General features: G+C 40.1%; 1 protein-coding gene across 2 annotated transcripts in view; it reads left to right on the forward strand.

Moving 5' to 3' along the window:
- LOC120719028 (IQ motif and SEC7 domain-containing protein 1-like) overlaps window positions 1–21,782 on the forward strand; it is a 96,245-nt gene that overhangs the window by 7,337 nt on the left and 67,126 nt on the right. For both annotated transcript variants that reach the window (XM_040007865.1, XM_040007872.1), the window contains exons 2-3: window positions 12,913–12,942; window positions 19,851–19,958. In XM_040007865.1, coding sequence (XP_039863799.1) covers window positions 12,913–12,942; window positions 19,851–19,958 — 138 coding nt within the window. The remainder of the gene's footprint in view (window positions 1–12,912; window positions 12,943–19,850; window positions 19,959–21,782) is intronic.

Here is a 21,782-nt window from a genome sequence, read left to right on the forward strand (position 1 = left end):
CATATATTCAGCAGCTGGTAAACTGTGCTTTGGAGCAAATGTTTGACAGTTAAAGCAGTTGGATATTTCATTTTCTTTTTAAAATGCATTTGAGATTTGGCTTTTCTTTAAATGTTCAACAACAAAATCTGAACCATTCCTATCTTGTAAAAAATGGAGTCCCAGACAGTTTGACTAACCAGAGTCACTATTTTATGACTCCTCTTGGTTGCACTTATCAATCACGGTAACGTGAGCATAAGAAACAATGAATGAGAGAGGTAAATAACTCAAGTGACACATTTATTGAAATTAAATAATAATAATCCACAAAACACCATAATACAGCAATAAGTGAACAATTCTTCCTTTTTCTCTTTTTCCGTTCTCTTTTCTGTTTAGATAGACAAATTGTTTTGTGCATTGTGTTGTGATACTGCTACATATCTTTGTGGTAAGCTATTGTGAGTTGCTCCGTGAGATTCATACCTAAATAAGGAACTTGCATTTCAATTTTTAAAGCTTTGGTTTTTTTATTATTTAATTTATCTCATTATATTGCAGATCCAGTGCTTGGAACCAAGCCTGTTAGTACTCATAGGAATTAGTGTCGTCAATTGAATCAATAGATACTCAAGTACTTGATAAATGTCCTTTCAGGTAGCTGATTTTGGTCAGTACTGTTGTTCACTGTCATCTGTGGTTTTGTATTGCTTTCTGTGTGGGTTACAGATGTTATGTCTTGGCTTCTTTGCTGTAATTTGCTGCCTAAGAACAACTTAGTTGCCCTTCCTAAGCCCCCCTGTTGAGCTTGTCGACTGGAAATTGGCAGGTTCATAAATAGTTCACCCCATGCCACTGTAACGGCTTTAGCATGTGTTTTGGGACCACATGGCTGGAAAGAATAGCATAATGGAGAATGCTGCTTCTTGTGGCTGGTGGTGTCCACTCATTTACCCGGTGATCTGCTGAAAAATCAGTGTGCCAAACCAAATTTACGAGCACATGGGCTCCCATTCTCCAGCAAAGCCCCCTCTAATGAAATGCCCCTACTAGATTAATGTCTACACAGGGATGATTTGCATCCAGACCCACCTATAAATTTCAGGCAATGGCCAAAGAGAATTTGAAACTTGCACTCAAAATCATCTGCAGGCTGCCTTTAGATGTAATAGACTGTCCCTCCTCAGTGTGACTGCAGTCTTGCTGGAAGAAAGCCAGGCACTGCTGACCTCTGGTTCCCCCAATCAGGCCTATCATGACACTGTTACAGTTGTTTTGTGTCCTTTGTTCTTGCTAGTTGTCTCATAAGATAGGATAATTATGGCCATAATGAACACTGTTACCTCATGGGGTTACAAGTAAAGCCTTCACCAAAAAACCGTTTATGTTTAAATCACCAAACTCAGCTGGATTTAACTTGCAAGTAAAGTCTTGATATGAATTCCTGTGGGATTTGAGAGTAATGATGTCAGTGGACTAGATAAGGCTAGTATGGCGCCATTTGACATGCGTTTCAGAAACCACAATGATTGGATTGTGACTGAGCGTCGATTCAGTGAATGAAATGAGTGAAAACAAGGATGCCTGAAAGTCAAGTTGTGTGGCTTGTTTGCATTGCGCTTAAATGATTTATGATCGGGAACTTCAGGGATAAACCAATGGATCTGACTAAGGTGTGTTGATGGACATCGAAGCTTAAGTAAACATGCTCGTATGGTTAAAGTGTTAGAGTCATATAAACGTAACTTCTCATGTGTTTTTCTCTTTTTTTTGGGGGGGGGGGAGTGTCTTTTTAATAATTTAATCTAACTCTCTGCTGATGGTAGTGTATGAGTAGTGAGGTGTATCAATTGTCTCACCTTGCTCTGAGTAGGAAAGAAAGAACACACGCTGTCTTCTCAAAGCGCCGAACAGCTTTTGCAGATACAGTATTGTTTGGCCTATTCTTGCTGTTGGCCATGAAATGAAAATGATACAGTGCTGTTTTTATGGTGTTGTAGGTGCCGAAATGCAAAAATATATGGGTTATTTTAGCCAATTGCTAGGCAGTTGCTAGGCAACGTGATGACGTTATAATATATCATGTGCAATTCAAGTTTTGTGGCAATAAATGAGATGTTGTTGTCATGAAATAAAAAAAGAACTGTGTGCTTGCATGAGGTGTTAGGCGCATAAAACCTAAAAACGGGTTATTTTAACATGTTGCTGTGTGATTGCATGATGACATCATAATATCTGATACCTATGAGAACCTTCAGGGGCCCAAGATGTACTTATTGGCCAGGTTTGGTTGCTCAGCCCCTGATGCTGTAGTAGGATTTGGCAGACAAAGGAAGAAACTCACAAATAGATATTGTGCGTATTATAGTACCATACTGCATATGATGTAATGGAGCACGGAGCTCACGATTCACAAGTAGCACATTACAATGACAAGATTTTTTTTCTGTGTTCTCATAGTTGGTTATTTTCAGAAAAAAGCAAACAAAAAACTGTTCATGGAGACACAAACAGCTTTTTGCTATACAGTTACAATATTATGTTTACTCAAAATGTACTAAATGAGTCTCATCTTTTTCATTTTTGTCAGTTTTGTGTTAAAGAAGATTTATGGATGATAAAATGTTCTCTTCTCTGTTTATTCCCTCATGTTTTTGCTTTCTTTATTATTGCAAACTGTGATCAGCACTGAAACAGCACACTTGTAGCGGCCACAAGGCCAAAGTATAGTTGCCTGTTCATTCTTTATTTCTTCACAGTTGAACCAATTATCTGCCTCACAGCTGTCAAAACCAGCTGATGCAGCAGCTGAATCGAAGGCAATTTGTAGCATAGTACCTGTGGAGAGCTGTTTGAAATGCTGCCACTAGTTTTCTGCCAAGTGGGAGTGCGGTGTGTGTGTGTGTGTGTGTGTGTGTGTGTGTGTGTGTGTGTGTGTGTGTGTGTGTGTGTGTGTGTGTGTGTGTGTGTGTGTGTGTGTGTGTGTGTGTGTGCGCGTGCGTGAAAAGCTGACAAGGTGGAGGCTGAGTCAACAGTTAAACACAGATGAGGAGCTACTGCTTACACACACTCTTCTTAGTCACCATGGATAGATGTCAACACAGGCCTTGTTACAGCTGGCTGGGCTGAATTTTCTGTTGCGAGTACTTAACTGGTTTGTGTATTTAAGTTTGCTGATGGTTACTTGCTGGTTTAACAGGTTCAATTGCTTCCACTCAGGTGTTGGCTTGCGGTATGTGCGTTTCAGATGCTTGTAGATGGAGTGCACTTCTTCTCTTGTTCTTTATAACCTCAGACTTTGCAAGAGACTCTGAGGGCTCACCCAAATCCAAGCAATATGTTCAGGAATGCAGCATGAGTAAGAGTGAGATCCCCCTGTATCCAGCTCACTTTGTTAGGTCAGGTGTTTAAGACCACTTGGATTCAAAGTGGGAGGAAAAAACCACTGCGCCTTTTTAACATGATCAAGAGCTTTAAATGTCTGGAAACAAAAGTCTAATATTATTTAGATGCTATTGTAATCTCGCTGATTGTGTTTATGTTTGAAACACGACCATCCAAAAAGTTGAGAGGCTGTTAATATACAAAGAAACACAAAATTAAATTTTAATTTATAAACCATTTAAAGCCTACGGCTCAGTTTCCCAGACATGAATTATACCTAGTTGTAGATCATAAACTCTTTTCTTCGATGATTTTTTTTATTTTTTTTTTATTTTAAATTTACTGGTTAGATTTGGTCTGGGACTGCAGTTAATCCATGTCTGGTAAACATGCTGATTATGTTATTTTGAACATTGCATAGAGAGCTATTTTGAATCTGATGCCAGCAATCAGGGACAACATTGTTAGTTTAATTACAGTATTTACATGATTAGTTATAAAAAGAGACTCCCTGAGGGATCGTCTTCTGCGAAAAAGTGAAATATTGTTGGTTCAAAGTGTTTGACAATATAGTACTAAAGTCAGATTGCAAAGAATTTGGGAATTCCCTTTAAAGAGGCAGAGAATCCACATCTCTGGATGAAATGGACAAAGAACTAATATTGAATGGCCCTGCTATTTGGGCCCTTAGGTATGACTTTATTCAACATAGACATTTTCCTGTTGTGGAAATGTGTTGCTGCATCCAGAAATAATGTAGTTTAAAATTTTACCATGCAAAGAAACATAAACTATGTCCGCTTACTCCTCTGGACCAGAGCTCAACTGGTCCCGTGGCATTTCCAGCGCAGCCAAAAAAAAAGAATGTGAAAAGCAGGTCTTTTTTTTTTAAAACTGCATGCTCATTGGCTAACGACTAACGATTCTTAAAGTCATTAGGAAAGCGTTTATAGCAGCGGTCTCCAACCTTTTTTGCACCACGGACCGGTTTATGCCCGACAATATTTTCACGGACCGGCCTTTATAGTGTCGCGGATAAGTGCAACAAAATAAAACCAGTACCGGTACCGAAAAAAAGATTTATTCATAACACACATGAAAAGACCCAGGAAAACAGAGTTAACGATAAAAACGATAACAAAATAACGCTAAAAACCCTGAAAACCATACATTTCACAGCCGAGCCTCAACTCTCGCGGCCCGGTACCAAACGACTCACGGACCGGTACCGGTCCGTGGCCCGGGGGTTGGGGACCGCCGGTTTATAGAGTCAGAAAACTGCTCTCCTATTTACTACTTCTGATGTTTTACAGATATTTAACAACTAACCAGGTGGGATTAACTGTCTGACAATCATGGTAACTATGTAGGAATAAGGCCCCGGTCTCATAGGGCTAGAAAATGATCTGCGACCATCTGGCAACCTCCTGTCATAAAGTAAAAGTGAATATTCCACAGCTGGTTGCAATTGGTTGCTAGAGGTTGATGGCAGTTGCTCAGAAAATGATTTGCGAAGTCTTAGTTAACACAGGTCTACAGACGGGTCAGTGATGTCCACAACCACTAGGGGAATAAACTTTAATTTCCCAAACCAGTTTACAAACCACTTCCTTGTGATTGCTTTTGTTCGCTAGCTAATCGCCGCGGTCATAGTTTTAATGGCGGCGACAGACTTGTCTGTGAAAGTGCATCACCTTCTGTACAACCAGTTTCACTCAGCAACATTATTGTACATGAAATGGACAACTTGCATATCTGTGAGGCCTTATTGATTCTTGACCAACATTCAAGGAAGACTGCTTAAATTAGCAAGGTGATGTCAAACCATATGCTGCACATATTTCAAGAGTAATGCTGCTTGGAAAAGAAAAACTACCTGAAAGAACCCATTGAAAATCTTTTTGCTCATTGTGAAAACAAAAAAAATTACAAAGAGTGTCTTGAACCTTTTGGGCAGCTAAAAAAAACAGTCTTAAGCACAGATGGGAAAACTCTGACTGGTACTCCAGTGTAGATGATGAGAAATTAAAGTGGGCAAAAGAAGAATGGGGCTTTGTGCAGTTTTCTTGTACAAGTGTGTATGTGTGTACGAATGTGTGTTTGTGAAGAATTGCCACTTTCCTTTTATGCAGGAGCTGACAGCCTGTGGGGGTCATGCACCAGTAACTCCTCAGAGATACATAATTTGACAGCACCATGAGAAGCAAACCACTACAGAGAGGACTCATTAGATCTGCTTAGCAAGACACATTTGTGCTTTTAATTAGCTGCTGATTAATACAGATCATTTAGGTCTCAGTAATATGGACACAAGAAGTGTGTATTGCACTGAGGAGCCTAAGACTTGATGAATGGCCTTAATTTATGTACTTGACTGGGGGAAAAAAATGGGAAGTAGGAATAAAGACACACAAACAAGCATCTTACCAGAGAAGCAAGTGTAAAATCTACATCAAACATTAAAATGATGCATCTTGACTGCAGTGTTCTTTGAAAAGGAAACATCTTATAAAATATTGACAATAAATGTGAAAAGGTACACAAGAGCGTCTAGCTTTGGTGTTCCTCCTCTGAGGGACCTGTCAGCGTGAGTGAGCTGTTATAGCCGACCGCAGGTTCAAGTCATTGATCATTTGATGGCATTGTTCTGAATGGAGGCAAGAGCCACGAAATTGCAAGAAGGCCTGTTCTGCTTTCAGTAGAAAGTTTTGAAAATTGAGTGCAACTCTGGATTTGATTTATTATTTTTCATCACGGCTTGAAGGAGTTTGATCGCAGAAGCTTAATGCATTTCATAACTGCCACGCTTGCTGCTGAATTCCACAGTATATTATTCAGTAAAGCCACTAACTGTTTAGGTAACTTTGGAAATAACTTTGGTCTATCCAGTTCAGTCAAGGACTGCGACGTTCATAATGGCATTCCTGCTGTTAGCCTTGGCAAGTGCGAGGTGAAGAGGTCAGAGGTGAAGATGGGTCTGTGTGTCCTGATTGTATTTATTTATTTTAAATGTTGAGGCCGATAGAACACAAAGTACAGTAAGAGAATTGCAGTACAAATATGTGGTACAGCACTGTTTGCATGCAGTATTAAATATGGTCTCCAGTGCAGTAGTCTTATTTGCAATGTCATCAATCAAATGCCTTAAAAAAAAAAAAATAATAATAACTACAGTAGCTTCTGATATTTTCTAAATAAGTGGAAGGAAATGGGTGCACATGTTTTTCTTTATTGCCCAGTACTATTTTTTTTTATTTTATTTTTGCCACATTAAAAGTGATGAAGTGCTAGAAGCTATTTCTTCAAGGCCTAACCCTACTGAATATTTTACAGTGAAAAACAAATAATGGGTTTCTAATTACATTGGGACAGGCCTTTCCTGAAAGAGGTGAGGAAAGTAAAACAGCTTTAGGAAAATGTGCCCAAGCTTTAATAATACATGGTAACGTATCTGAAAGCGAAGAAAATGTTTTACCTACAACAAGCCATACACAGTGTAAAAACAGGAATTTGTTGGAAGCAAGGTGTGTTTGTCTGTGTGTTGCACAGTAGATGATGTTCCAGTTTATTTGATGCTAAGCAGGGAGATATGATTAAATGAGCAGACTAATGCATTTCTGCAGCCGTGTCCAGTTGCACTTACTCTTGCAGAAACGCAGATTGATAAACTCTGAGTCAGCGTTCTTTGCACTCGCTCTGCCCTCCCTGATCATTTCCTCTCTCACAACAGGAAACAGACTGTCCTCACAGCAACAGACTCTGTATCTGATCCAAAGGAGAAAAAAAAAGGGCTTAAATATGTACCGTACACATGCAGTGAGGTAAAGGGCAAGTGGAAGCCACTGAGATGGCAGTAAATGTAATACTGGTTGTGGGGTGGAAATCTTAATTCTACCACTTGAGATTTCACTTCTCTGCAGGCCGCTATTGGAGAAACCACCCTCACAGCTTGAGGAGGCCTTCCTGTGGAATGATACTTCCAATGGGATTTGGCATTTCATGCATTATTTAAAAGGCTTTGGGAATGCACCTGAAAGTGCCTGGTGTTTCAGCGCAATGCAGAAGAAAAACAGCTCAACTTGGATTCTTGCTTTCATTCATGTATTTGTCATCATTAAGATGATAGTTTCCACTTAAATAAGGCAATAAAAAGTGGATTTCATTTTTATTTCCATTACCACCCAAATTAGCTTTGAGAACCTGAGTGAATTAATAATCCATTAATATTCTTTTCTCATATAACCCTACATTCTGAAGGCGCTTTTTCTCAACTCGCTGTTTTCCGTAGCCATTTCGGAAATCTAATTTGGCTCAAATCTAGTTGGTACAATTCCTGATTGAGTTCTAATGACTCAGTCAAAGAGGCAGGTCCTGCAAATCACAGTAAAGCAGACATTAGAGTTTTTACAGTTCATTGTACATTGCTGAAAATATCAGCAGCAGCATGTCCTCAGTTTGATTCCTAGCCAGCAGGATGTGTACTTCATGCTTTCTTTCTCACCTTCTTTCTGCCTGTCTCTGCTGTGACTAATTAAGGCAAAAGAATGTCTTTAAATGGATGCACCTGTCACTTACAGCCTTAAAATGGCTTTAATTGGTGCTTCTATCATGTCACTGTAACCGTTACAGAACTTTATGGTGAGTTTCTGCTTACTGTTTAGGTAACTTGATCATTTTGAATCGTTCTATCAGCTCGTATGTGTTTTTTCAGCTGTTGCAGGCAATTCTAAAACCCACTGAGCACTGACTGCTGGGGATGGTGAGCATCGGTTAAAGAGGGAAATATTTCCTTAAGGGATTAATAGAGATGCACGCACTGGATTTTTAGACATGAAATTCACCAAGTGATCAGAAACATGACTCTGTGAATGCTAATTTTAGTTGCTCTGTAACAGCTGGATTTGTAAATGAGCAGCTGCTTCTTGTCAGTTTCCCATATTAAATTAAGAATTGTATGAGCACTTGCATGTGCAGCCTTTTTGCCAGTGCCCTTCCATAGCCAACAAGTTAGTGACTCAGGGGCAGAAAGTCAGGCTCCATATGAATACAAATGACTGATGATACATGGAGCTGTATAAGATGCAGCAGACTGTCCATTTGTCTTCTGTACAAGGGTGACAGTTTTGCAGGAAAGACCATAAAAATGAATGCCTCACCACACAAGTCAGGATTTCTGCAAATGTAGTAACAATAGTAGTAGTAGTAGTAATAGTAGTAGTACTAGTAGTAGAAGTCATATTCAATCTGTAGGGTGGAGGAGCTGTCCAGGGTACTGACCACTTCTTGTGTGCTGTGGCCGCCTCTGAGGATGGTGGGTTAGAAAGTGGGAAGTTGTTTAAAAGATGGAAATATCATTTAGTCAAAGATTTGTGAAGCATGGTTTTTGTCTGATCATTTTTTTTTTCACTGATGCATTGTATACACAGCAATCAATTTCTCCAGTAATTGTATCTGGACTGGAGAATGTGTGTCAATGAATCTCATCCCACCATTGCATTATATTGACTCCGCTGTATTCTTACCTCAGCCTATTTCCACAGTCCAAATGGGATTTGCGTTAATGAAAATGCAGACGGTATCAGGTTTCTTCTGTGCTTTATGGAAATAATTAAGATTTTTGGATGCCGTTGCTGAAAAATTGCTGACAGTCTTAAGGAGATGTTTAGGTGAGCTATAGATATTTGAAATGAGAGGAATGGTACATGGCCAACACCCAGGCAAGCAAACAAGTAAAATGACTTGGAATGATGAGGAGGACAACAATCACCAATGAAGAACTATGCAGAGAATCATCAACAATAAGGCTGAACAGCACAACCCTTCTAAGATGAGCCTTTGTATGTACAGTACCAGTAACTATACCGTCTATTCACAAATGAATCCCTCATTGTTTGGTTTGGTTAACAGTAGAGACTACATTTTATTTCTGTAGTGTGAATAGCACTGTACTTGCTTTTAAAATGCTATTTACTAAAGGCAATTTCTAAAAGAATCTATGAAACAGCAGGGTCAAAGGTTCATAGGTATGACCGACCAAGCTTGCAGCTAGAACTGCAATCAAGCATTTGGAACAACTGGCAACCTTTTTTCTTTTTCTTCATGGTCACTCAGATGTGAACTTGCTGGTGTGTTTGGGACATTGTCATAACAAAAGTAAGCCTGAGCTTTTGGACATGACATGCTCGTTGGAGATTCTCCTTCAAGATTTTCTGCTAGAGAGGAAAATCCATGGTTCCAGGAGACCATCACCACCATGTTCCATTGTTGGTATGATGTTCATTTTATGCTGTTAGTTTTACATCAGATGAAACCTTCCAAGTCATCATGAAGATGGGTTTTTTTTTTTTTTTTTTTTTTGTTTTTTTGGCAAATCTGAGACAAGACTTTGTGGGGTTTTTTTTTGTTTGTTTGTTTTTTTTCTGCCAGATACAGTGGGGCAAAAAAGTATTTAGTCAGCCACCGATTGTGCAAGTTCCCCCACTTAAAATGATGATAGAGGTCAGTAATTTGCACCAGAGGTACACTTCAACTGTGAGAGACAGAATGTGAAAAAAAAAAATCCATGAATCCACATGGTAGGATTTGTAAAGAATTTATTCGTAAATCAGGGTGGAAAATAAGTATTTGGTCAATAACAAAAATACAACTCAATACTTTGTAACATAACCTTTGTTGGCAATAACAGAGGTCAAACATTTACTATAGGTCTTTACCAGGTTTGCACACACAGTAGCTGGTATTTTGGCCCATTCCTCCATGCAGATCTTCTCGAGAGCAGTGATGTTTTGGGGCTGTCGCCGAGCAACACTGACTTTCAACTCCCGCCACAGATTTGTTGAGGGTTGAGGTCTGGAGACTGGCTAGGCCACTCCAGGACCTTCAAATGCTTCTTACGGAGCCACTCCTTTGTTGCCCGGGCGGTGTGTTTTGGATCATTGTCATGTTGGAAGACCCAGCCTCGTTTCATCTTCAAAGTTCTCACTGATGGAAGGAGGTTTTGGCTCAAAATCTCACGATACATGGCCCCATTCATTCTGTCCTTAACACGGATCAGTCGTCCTGTCCCCTTGGCAGAAAAACAGCCCCATAGCATGATGTTTCCACCCCCATGCTTCACAGTAGGTATGGTGTTCTTGGGATGCAACTCAGTATTCTTCTTCCTCCAAACACGACGAGTTGAGTTTATACCAAAAAGTTCTACTTTGGTTTCATCTGACCACATGACATTCTCCCAATCCTCTGCTGTATCATCCATGTGCTCTCTGGCAAACTTCAGACGGGCCTGGACATGCACTGGCTTCAGCAGCGGAACACGTCTGGCACTGCGGGATTTGATTCCCTGCCGTTGTAGTGTGTTACTGATGGTGACCTTTGTTACTTTGGTCCCAGCTCTCTGCAGGTCATTCACCAGGTCCCCCCGTGTGGTTCTGGGATCTTTGCTCACCGTTCTCATGATCATTTTGACCCCACGGGATGAGATCTTGCGTGGAGCCCCAGATCGAGGGAGATTATCAGTGGTCTTGTATGTCTTCCATTTTCTGATGATTGCTCCCACAGTTGATTTTTTTCACACCAAGCTGCTTGCCTATTGTAGATTCACTCTTCCCAGTCTGGTGCAGGTCTACAATACTTTTCCTGGTGTCCTTCGAAAGCTCTTTGGTCTTGGCCATGGCGGAGTTTGGAGTCTGACTGTTTGAGGCTGTGGACAGGTGTCTTTTATACAGATGATGAGTTCAAACAGGTGCCATTCATACAGGTAACGAGTGGGGGACAGAAAAGCTTCTTACAGAGGACGTTACAGGTCTGTGAGAGCCAGAGATTTTCCTTGTTTGAGGTGACCAAATACTTATTTTCCACCCTAATTTACGAATGAATTCTTTACAAATCCTACCATGTGAATTCATGGATTTTTTTTTTTCACATTCTGTCTCTCACAGTTGAAGTGTACCTCTGGTGCAAATTACTGACCTCTGTCATCATTTTAGGTGGGGGAACTTGCACAATTGGTGGCTGACTAAATACTTTTTTGCCCCACTGTATGTCATTCTGGTCCTGTCTCTTTCTTATTGTTGAATCATGAACACTTAACTTAGGCAAGTGAGGGCTCCAGTTCTATTGTGGCCTCATGGATGAGTCGTTCATGTGCTCTTGTAGAGATTTTGGTAGGCCAGCCGCTCATGGGAAGGCTCTCATGAGAGATCCACTATGCTTTCACTATAGTGTCTGTGAAGGTTCTCAGTCATCCAGGTCATCGTAGTCAAAGGAGCTTGCAAAGAAAAGCGTCTGGACTTCTTTAAGTTGCTTGAAGACGTTTCACCTCTCATCCGAGAAGCTTCTTCAGTTCTAAGGTCAAATGGCGGAGAGTCCCAGATTTAAACCCAGTGGGAGTATCCCCCCAAAGAGGGACAAAAGGACCCCCTGATGATCCTCTAATCACATGAGCCAAGGTGTGAAAGCGGGTGTGGGTCCCAATCAGCCAGGGTTTCGGGTGAGCTCATTGTGAAACCTGACCCCACCTTATCATGCGATTTCCTGAGGTCAGATGGCCCAGGATGTGAGTGGGCATTAAGGCGTCTGGGGAGGGAACTCAAAACTGGATTATAGATGGCAGGCAGTTGGTGTCGTAAACCCCCGCCTCTGTTCAAAGATGGTCGCTCACAGTGGACATAGATGACTATTTTCACTATAGTATGTGGTTGTACCACATACTTTTTAACATGTGGGCCACCCTTGCTTATGCTGTTTTCGGTCAGTCAGCCAGCCACAGAGAAGTTCTAACATATAAAGAGCCTTACAAGCAATGGAAAGTGTCCACTGTAGCCACGGTGTGTGCTTTTCATCCCTTTTTTCCCTTTTTGATCCATATTCCCTTAAATGAATCAACATGTGACTACTGCATTTAATTGGATTATTTATTTGTGTATTGCACAGCACTGTGGCTGTTACAACCAGAATAGTTGTAGTTTCACATTTCTTGTCCACGAGTCGTCTATTCTATTACACAGGCCATCATGAAAGTTTCATGCCTATCTAAGGGCTAAGTGCTCTGCTATGAGCTACCCTAAAATTGTGTATTGGAAGGAAGAAAAAAAAAAAAAGGCCAACCTTATTAAGAAAGCACATACCTTTGCAGCTTTATACCAGGACCCAAAGGGAGGAAAAACACCAAAGTATAAAAAGGTTGGGGTTTTTTGGGGTTTTTTTTTTTTTTTTGTCTTCAAGGACAAGATACTGGATTCAGTAGACACATTTTTGACACACTCAGTGGAATATTTTGTAAATGTCACACCAAAGTTGTATCTAGAATATAAATTGTGTCCACTTCTCAGGAGACCAGATTGATCTGTTTAAAAGTGTAGCACCTGTCAGTGTCAGATAGCTGCACTTTACTGCAATAATACAGCTGCTGAATCAAAGCCTGGTGGTTAGTGAGCCGTTTTATGTAACTTCACTTGTCTTTTGCTGTCCTGCTGAAGCACTGCAGCATCCCTGTTTCTACCTGTTTAACAAAAACCATTAAAACCGTGTGTCTCATTTGTTTTTCAGATCTGAATGTGACGCCTCCAGAATGGTCAGGTATGTCCACCTGCTTTTAAAAATCTGTTATTATTGTTTTTATCTGTTTAGGTTGATGCATCTGCCTGATACTTATCTAATTTAAAGAAAAGCTTGTGCCTTTTGGGGAAATCGTCTTATTGCTCCAGAAAATACTTTGGTGAAGACACTGTCCTACATAAGTCTTTCAGTTTGAGTGAGGAAAATGAATAACCAAGGATCATGAGGCTAGCCAGGGTAAGTGAGGAACTGAGGTAGGGCTGTTATTGGTGTTTCTTGATATTGCAGTGTGGAGGAAGTAATGAGATTTTTATGTCCAGTCCAAGGTCACACTCTTCTATTGATAGTTGCTGGCTGTGTGAACTTCGATAGCTGGAGATTTATAGGTTTGTTTCTCCTGACAGAGTTAAGTTGTGGGTTGATTTAAAACTGTAATGTGAGTCCATCATTTGCTGTGAACAAAGCTGAGGGAATATGGCTTGCATGCAGAGAGTAGATGGGCTTCTCTTGCTGGTAAACACACTCCTTATCTGCAGTTTCTCTCTTTAGGGATGTCTCGCTATGGGATCCAAACAGTCTCTCCCCCTGCCTCTGTAGTGCGGTGTATCAAGAACCTAACAGTGTCTAGAAAAGTTGAAAAATTGTGGCAGAGCCTGTCCTGTGTTTTTGATACCAATTTTCCAGGCTGTGTCTGTTCTTTCCTTATACTCTCTGCTGTCTGCACTCCCAGGCTGCTTCTCTTCTGCTCTAAATGTCCCATTACAAATCTGAAGTAAATTCAGAGGGCCACAGCCTGAAGATGTGTGCCAGTCTTTGTCTTTGTACAGTCCCAGGATATGTGTACTTCAGTATGTGCTTGCAAAGCAGAGACGTGTGTGTGTATATGAGGTTTGTTTCACACTCGGTGTGTAAATCATCCCAGAAAATGGGTTATATGAAACTTTTATGTGTTCTGTATGAATTTGGATAAATCAAAGCGTTTATCCTTAATTTTCTATTTTGGATTTTTTTTTTTTTTTTTTTTTTACTATTACCAAATATTAATTTCACTTAAAACATCTGAATTGAGTTTTTAGCTGCAAGACTTTCTTTGGACATTATCAGGGTTATTGTCTTCTTCCTGTGTCTGAAACGGATGTGAACAGATTTTTTGGTTATCATAATTTGATTTTTTCATATACCTCAGCCCTGTAAAAGCAAAGAAGCAAAGCAGTAGAAATGGAGGACAAGGCTTGAGAGCCAAATAATCCCATCTCACCAAATTGGTGTTTTGATGTAGTTGGAAAAGTCTCAAATGGCAGCAGCCTTCTGCTTGCAATTCTTGCTTCCCAGAATTGCAAGTCCCAGAATCTTCCGTTCGTTAAGCGTCCCAAAACTGTTAATATGCTTACGGTATGTGTAAAATGTGGTTCGAAATTCAAGCATTAAGCATCTCTGCCAGCACAGTTTGGATCTTGCAGCTTTGCTGGAAGCTGCACACAAACTTGATACTGACTTATAATACTTGAGACTGAATTCTTGCTGCTGCTCACTTTTTAGCAATAAAATTGATGGTAGTCTGTGTACAAATCAGTGAAAAGCTTCATGACCTCTCACCCCACATTGCAGGACTAAATCTACATTACATTATAGAAATGGATTGGTATGTGTGCTGAGAGAATAATAAAATACTTTTTAAGCCTATGAATAAATCCATCAGCAAACAGTTTAAGATTCAAGCATTGATTTAATTGAATGAATAATTAGAGCAAAGTGCTGAAATGCTTTTAGGGAAGGTTGATATGTATAAAATAGTCCAATTGGTTAAAGAGGGTAACTAAATCTAAAAAGAACAATTTACCAATACAAAAATGAAGAAACTTATATTTGATTTTAAAATGAATACACACAATCATATAACACAAAAAGCCTTTTTAGCTGTGTTTCTATGTCTGCAGACTCCTCCCACATGATCAGGAATTGAGCAAGCAAATGTGACACAAAATTATACCTTAGGCACCTGACGGTTCTTATCTATATCACGTAGTATGATGTCAACGTGCTGCCTAGCAACCACTTAGCAGTACGCTAAAAATACCTCTATTTAGCATGTATGCTTCCTCTATAGGACCTTATGAAAGCATCATATCATTTTTACCCCTCAGCCATAAAAGGCTGATGTGGTATTATAATCACCCTGCGGGGCAGGCAGGCGGTGTGTTCAAGTTTTTGAGTACAGCGATTTTAGATTTTATACCATAGGTGCATCTACTAAAAATCTCAGACGAGTTTAATCTCAGTGGCCTCGACCTTAAGCTCAAGCTCAAGGTCAGAGGTCAAGTTTTCTGAAAATCTTGTGAACACAATAAATTGAGAATTAGGTTACCTGGGATTTTCAAATTGACACCATAGGTGCATCTATTAAAAATTTCAGAGGTGTTCGAAACAACTGAGTCTCGCTGTTTGAATATTGACCTCAAGGTCAAAGGTCAGCTTTTCTGAAAATCACCTGGGATTTTCAAATTTATACTATAGGCACACGTACTTCGAGGCTGAGGGGTAACACCAGTGGTTACATGTATTTGTATGTCAGGAAAATAACATCTAATCTATATCCACAAAACTTAAGTCTTTAATTATATATTATGATGCCATCAGGTTGCCTGGAAATCACCTAGCAATGGCCAAATAAGACTTAGTTTTTTGCGTTTATGCACCTACACACATGAACTCATCCCATCATTTTAATTCATGGCAGTATCATCTCATTTATATCAACAAAAGTGGAATTATGTTACAATATCGTCGCATTGCCTAGCAACCACATTGCAACGGGATAATATGGCCCATTTTATTTTTTTCTGTTCATGCTCTTATGGTGCTTTTATGAGGTTTTGTATCATTTTAAATTCAGTATAATAACAACTAATTTCTATCCACAAAATCTCAATTAAGCATGATGTGTTATGACGCCACCAGGTAGCTTGGCAGCCACCTAGCAACATGCTAACAAGACCTTGTCTTAGCATTTATGCACAAAACACCTTTTGTGTTAGGTTAAACAAGCGTGCTAGTATTTTTAAAAGAAAAAAGAAAAAAAAAGTAACATTTATTGGTTTGAGCGTAATTCGTTATCTCTTTGACTTTTGATTAATTATTTTGAGTTTTGGAAATACAAATTAGGTACTCGGTTAGATGCTTTATTTCACAATTTATATATTCAAACTGTCCACAATCTAAAATACTGTATAGGTCAGATGTATTTACAAATTCAAGTAAAGGCAATCAAGATGCTCATAGCAGTGGTGCAATTGAGATATAAAATGAGAAATTCTAAATATAAGATCTACAGAACGGATTTTAAATGATGATTTTTAACATTAAACATAAAAATTTTAAATTACATTTGAAACAATAAAATCTTTGTATATAAAATGTATAAATAAAATCTTTTTTAAGCCTATTTGTGATTCCATACTAAGTTTCACTATGCACATCTTCTGTGTCTTATAAAAAAACTTTTTTCATGCTACTGCTTCTAATGTTGTTCCCATGATATGGATATACTATCTCAGTGCAAATATTCTTAGCAACCAACCAGCAGCCAGATTCAAATTGCTGTGACAGCTACCATAAATTTCTCCGTCACTCACTCGATTCATCTTGGCCCTGAGTTTCCTTTTGTATCGCAGCTTAAAGCTGTTTACTGTAAAATCGCTACAACTGCCAAAACAGCACTCTGCTGACAACACACAGCAGACTTACAGTCACTTACATCTCTCACCCTGTTAATATGCCACACCATGACACAAGTGAGTCGGGTTGTTTTAAATTTTTTCGTGTTACATGGCTTGGTAGGTTTCATTATCATTAATAATGGAAAAGCCACCGAACTTGGCTCAGGCGCTATAAATAAATAAGCCATGTTCCCGGAAGATTGCTTTGCACTGGTTTGATAGAAGTTTGAGTGAGCGTGTGGGGAGAGATTGGCCCAGTCGGCGATGGGGGATTATTCTTATACACACTCCATGGCTAATGAGAGAGGAGTAGCAACATGGCGGTGTTTAATTGGTCTGCTGTTGTGTAATCAGAATGGATGGTTTCATTCAGATGTGATTACACCCGGGCTCAGATAGGAAGGCAGGCGCTCATCAGCCTCAGTGACCTGCTTTTATTGGATTGTTCTTCAGTGAATGTTTAATGATAAGGTGTTCTCCCACTCCACATTTTGTACAGCACTCATTCATAAGCCCGACGAGCACATGGCCAAAGCCTAGAGCTGAGGAGTAGTCGGGCACTTAATCACGCCAACTGCAATGGGAATGCAGGATGAAAATGCTCTTGTCTTATTTATACCTGTTTACTTGGGCTCGGTGAGATTGTGTTTTGTGATGGATGGCAGTTGTTATAGTTGTCTGGGAGTGTCTGAGAACAAAGAGCAAGTTCAAATTTCATATTGTTTCATATGCTGTATCCATGACCGTGGCCCTTTTGAGCACTCCACATTCTGTCTTTTTTTTTTTGTTTTTTTTGTTTTTTTTGTATTGAACATGTTTGGCTTCACGCACACGAAGGCCAGCTTGTCAGCAAGCTGCAGTAATAGTGGGTGACTGGAGGTATTCTGGAAAGCCTTAGCGAGGGCTGCAGCTTTGATTTCCCCGTAGTCCTCCGCAGAGAGTTGGGGAAACAGAGAGGAGGGGATTATACAGCTCAGTCATTATTGTAGGAATGACAATGAAGAGAATAAAGCTTTGCTGGGCTGTTGTTTGGGGGGCGTCAGAACCCCTTTTTAGAGTGCATCTCAAAATAATACCATAGGCAAAGCCCTTCCAATTAATTCAAACATTAAGTCAGAGTAATTTGTTATTGTAACAGGATTGTGGGAAGATTTATGACGTTCAGTGATATACTATAAGAATTAACATACAACATTAAAAAGGAGCAAAGAGACTGCACTCTTGCAACTTCTATTGCTCATGAGGCGTTTCCTAAAATAGGCTTGGAACTGCAGATTTCTCTCTGAAGAGAGGGCATCTCTCTAGAACCGCACAATGCGTGGGGTGAACTGTACTTAATTCACTCACAAATCTATCCTACAAAGAGCCGGGCTGTCCTCCAGTGCACTGTCAGGCAGCTGAACTGATACTTGTCTACAAGCACGAGACGTGACAGGCCTGTGTCGCAGAACTGCTCCAGTGCAGTCTCGAACCCTTGGCCGGTGTACTCCTCAGGGATCACACAAACCTATCTCGTGTTGCCAATTTTGATGGGTAGGACACAGAGCCTGCTGTTTGCACGAGTCCTTCCCGATTAAGAAAACTGCATTTCAGATCTTAACAAGGAATTGTCCTGAAACAATCCCCTACAGACACGGGAGTGTGCAGTGTGTGGTGACAGAATCCAAAGATGCAAATTAAAGTCACATGACGTGTCACTCTCATGGGAAAGACCTGACATTTATTTATGGTCTGAAGCAAAGCCTGAGCCTTGACTCTGTGGGACTTTCTGAAAAACTAATGGAGGACGGGAAGAAAAATTCAGACTAATCCAAGGTTCATAACTCTCAACTGAGCCAGAGCAGAGACATTAGCATTTTTGAAATTAATAATTCATTGTGCCGAAACAGCAGCAAATGGCAGCAGCCATGACACAATTAGCCACTGCTATGTCTCAGGGCCTCGGTGCAAGATTTTTCATCTCGACACTGAGTTAAACAATGAACAATAATAGCGTTTTTCTTCTGAAGTAAGATGCGGCTGTATGTTTTCGATGACGACTTCATTCTCTGGCAGAGATGGGTGGGTTGACTATAACCCACAGCTTGAGAAATGTGCTTTGCCCATGGTAGACATGCAATCCAAAGGGGGGCTGGCTCAGTGAAAACCTTAACAAATGAGAGAGAAATATCTCTGTGGAAGTGATCTCCTGTGGAAGAAGATGAGAAATGCCTGAATAATCAGTAGTAGAGGAAGAAACTATTTTAACTTTACAGACAAAGCACAAGCTGTGAAGTTGCATATACTCAACAAAGGAGCTTAACTTATGTGAACGCCCAATTATGTAAATAGGATAACTTGAAAATGAGGCGACATAGGAGTTTCAAATTGGTACCGTTGGTGTATTTACTAAAGATCTCAGTGATCTCGACTTCAAGGTCAGAGGTCAAGTTTTCTGAAAATCTTGTGAATGCGATGCGAGAACTTGAGAACATACTATTTTGAAATTGATACCATAGGTTTGTTTTAGGAGGCTAAGGGATTGCATTTATTTTCTTTGACGCAGTCAGATTGAGGTCTTTTTTTCACCCCAACTTTTCACATGCATTACATTTTACTGTTACCTACTGACATTTTACCCATATTTGTTTCAGAGAAATGTAATTATCTGGCAGTACAGACACCATTTTGTTATGTTATCAGTGTGAAGCACTTACTTTGCACCACTGTTCACAAAATCAAATGAGAAACAGGTTTGGAGTAATTTAAAAAAAAAAAAGAGTATGAAGTTATGCATACCTGGATGTATTTCTTGTACATGAAGAGTTCAAACATTTATATATCTTATTGAGGACATCTAATTGACATAATGCTTTCCCTAGCTTCATACCTTAACCCTAACCATCAAAAATGAATGCCTAAACCTAAGCATAATCTAATTGTAACCCTGATACTAAGATGACATTTTGAGCCTCTAAAATGTCTTCAAACTCGTGGGGACGGGGATTTTGTCCCCATAAGTGACCGTTGGTCCCCACAAGTATAGTGTCATGCCAATTTTCTGTCCTCACAAAGAGTCTAAACATGGGCGTGTACATGCACGCACGCACACACAAACAGACTCACACAGCCGTCATTTCATTTTAAAAATGTTTCTGTCATATCTGTCCTTGCAGGTACCACATTTCTGTTTTTTCTTGTTTGTTTTTTGTAACACAGTGTGTCCTTTTGTAGGAGACATACATCTCTACCAGTTGAAGTCACAGAGAATCCCGGGAGGTTGGCTTCTGAAGGTTGCAGAAGAGTCACCCCCTGCCGCAAGTGGAAGTCTGCTTCCTTTGGGTACAGTGAGATGTTAATTTTAACAGTTACTTCACATTCAGTTTGTCTCATAAGCACTGCAGCAAAACAATATTTTCCTTGTCTTCCTCTTGTTAATGTCTAAAACTCTTCACTGGTGATATTGATCGCCCTGCTAATTAGCCTCTCTGTGTCGGAAGTATTGGCCGTGACAGCTTGACAGCTGCAAACTTTGCCGCGTCCTAATGTTCGAGGCTTTGCAGCTGCTCTCATCAGCTTTTTATGACACAGCAGTTTGATTGCTGCAGTGCCTTTTTTTTCTGATCTGCACATTAAAGTCTTCTAACCAAATGCACTGTAGGAGGAAATCATTAAGTATAGCCTTCACGAAATATGACCCTTCATTGCTGCGTACCCATTAGCCGTGCTGAGCTTGGACCTTGACAATCTCTCAACAATGAGGAGGGAGCAGAGCACAAAGTCGCATCAATGGGACAGACTTGGGGGTGGTCTTTAAAAGGCATGAGAGTTTCATAAGAGACACCTCCCTGTGCTGTATGCTTCATCATCAAAAAGCAACGTGCCCTAATCCACAGCCCAATTTTAGCTCGCGTGCAACCCAAAAATAAATCCTACTGCATAGTGGGAACATGCTCTATTTTTAAAGAGCAGTGTTCAGAGGTTTCTGATGAGTAGTAACATCTGTGGGTTGTTTTTAGACTTCTGTAACACTGCAGAAAGGAGGCTTTGCTATTTCTTGCTGATTAATATCTCATTCACTCACGCTCCATCTATTTGTCTCAATATGATTGTTATACAGTAAGTAATTTTCAGGCGTAAAGTTAATGGGTTAAATGGATCATGACTGCAAACAAGATGATGGCTGTGCTCTGAGGTTTAATGTTTTCCTCTTCAGCTCAGCAGCACTGCTTGCGTCCGTCAGCGTTTACTTATCTCACAGTTAGAATGGGATAATTATTAAATGATGGTAAAAGACAACGAGCCCCCTTCCTGATCGTTTTGGCTTTGCTGATTGATTTCAAATGGTCTTGTTTTAATGCTGTGTCCCAGATGTAATTATTAATGTGCGCAAGTTAATTATTATTGATCTTTCCTTTTAGTTAGAGAGCTCACAATTACCAAAAGCAAAAGCAGAAAAATGGATCAGTTTGGTCAACATGATAGAGTTGTGTCACACACACACAGACACACACACAGTCGTGTTTGCGTATCTTTGTGGGGACATCTAATTGACATAGGTGTAGTGGCTAGCGTAAGCACCTAAGCCTAACCATAAAAACTGAATGACTAACCCTAACCCTTAGCCTAAACCTAACCATAACCTGGTTGTAACCCTAACACCAAAACCACATTTTGAGTCTCAAAAAATGTCCCCATAAGTGCTGTTGGTCCCCACAAAGATATATAAACATAGTGTGTGTACACACACACACACACACACACACACACACACACACACACACACACACACACACACACTCATTTACACACTTGCACCGGCGCTTGCACACTCACACTCACAGGAAATGGTAAGTGACAGGGTGGACTGGAAGTTTGCAAATCAGATCACTGCATGGCCCAAAATGTAAGCAAACATTTGTTATAAAGGCCTTGGTCACAGCTGTCTTTTGTCATGCTTGACTTGTTTTGGAGGGTATTATTTCCTTTAGAAAGAGAGGAAACTCGCTGCATATGGTGTTTCAAAGGTCCTGTGCCAGATTTGAACCCAGGATGTTGCACTGTACACCACAGTGACTAGAAAACAATTTTTTTTTTCACATCGTGTCTGAAAAGAAATGTTGGGTTATCGTTCCTTCTCGATGGACGCTGGGTGTTTGAGGCTCT

The sequence above is a fragment of the Simochromis diagramma genome, unplaced genomic scaffold, assembly GCF_900408965.1.
Source record: "Simochromis diagramma unplaced genomic scaffold, fSimDia1.1 OVJJ01000545.1, whole genome shotgun sequence".
NCBI classification, from domain to species: domain Eukaryota; kingdom Metazoa; phylum Chordata; class Actinopteri; order Cichliformes; family Cichlidae; genus Simochromis; species Simochromis diagramma.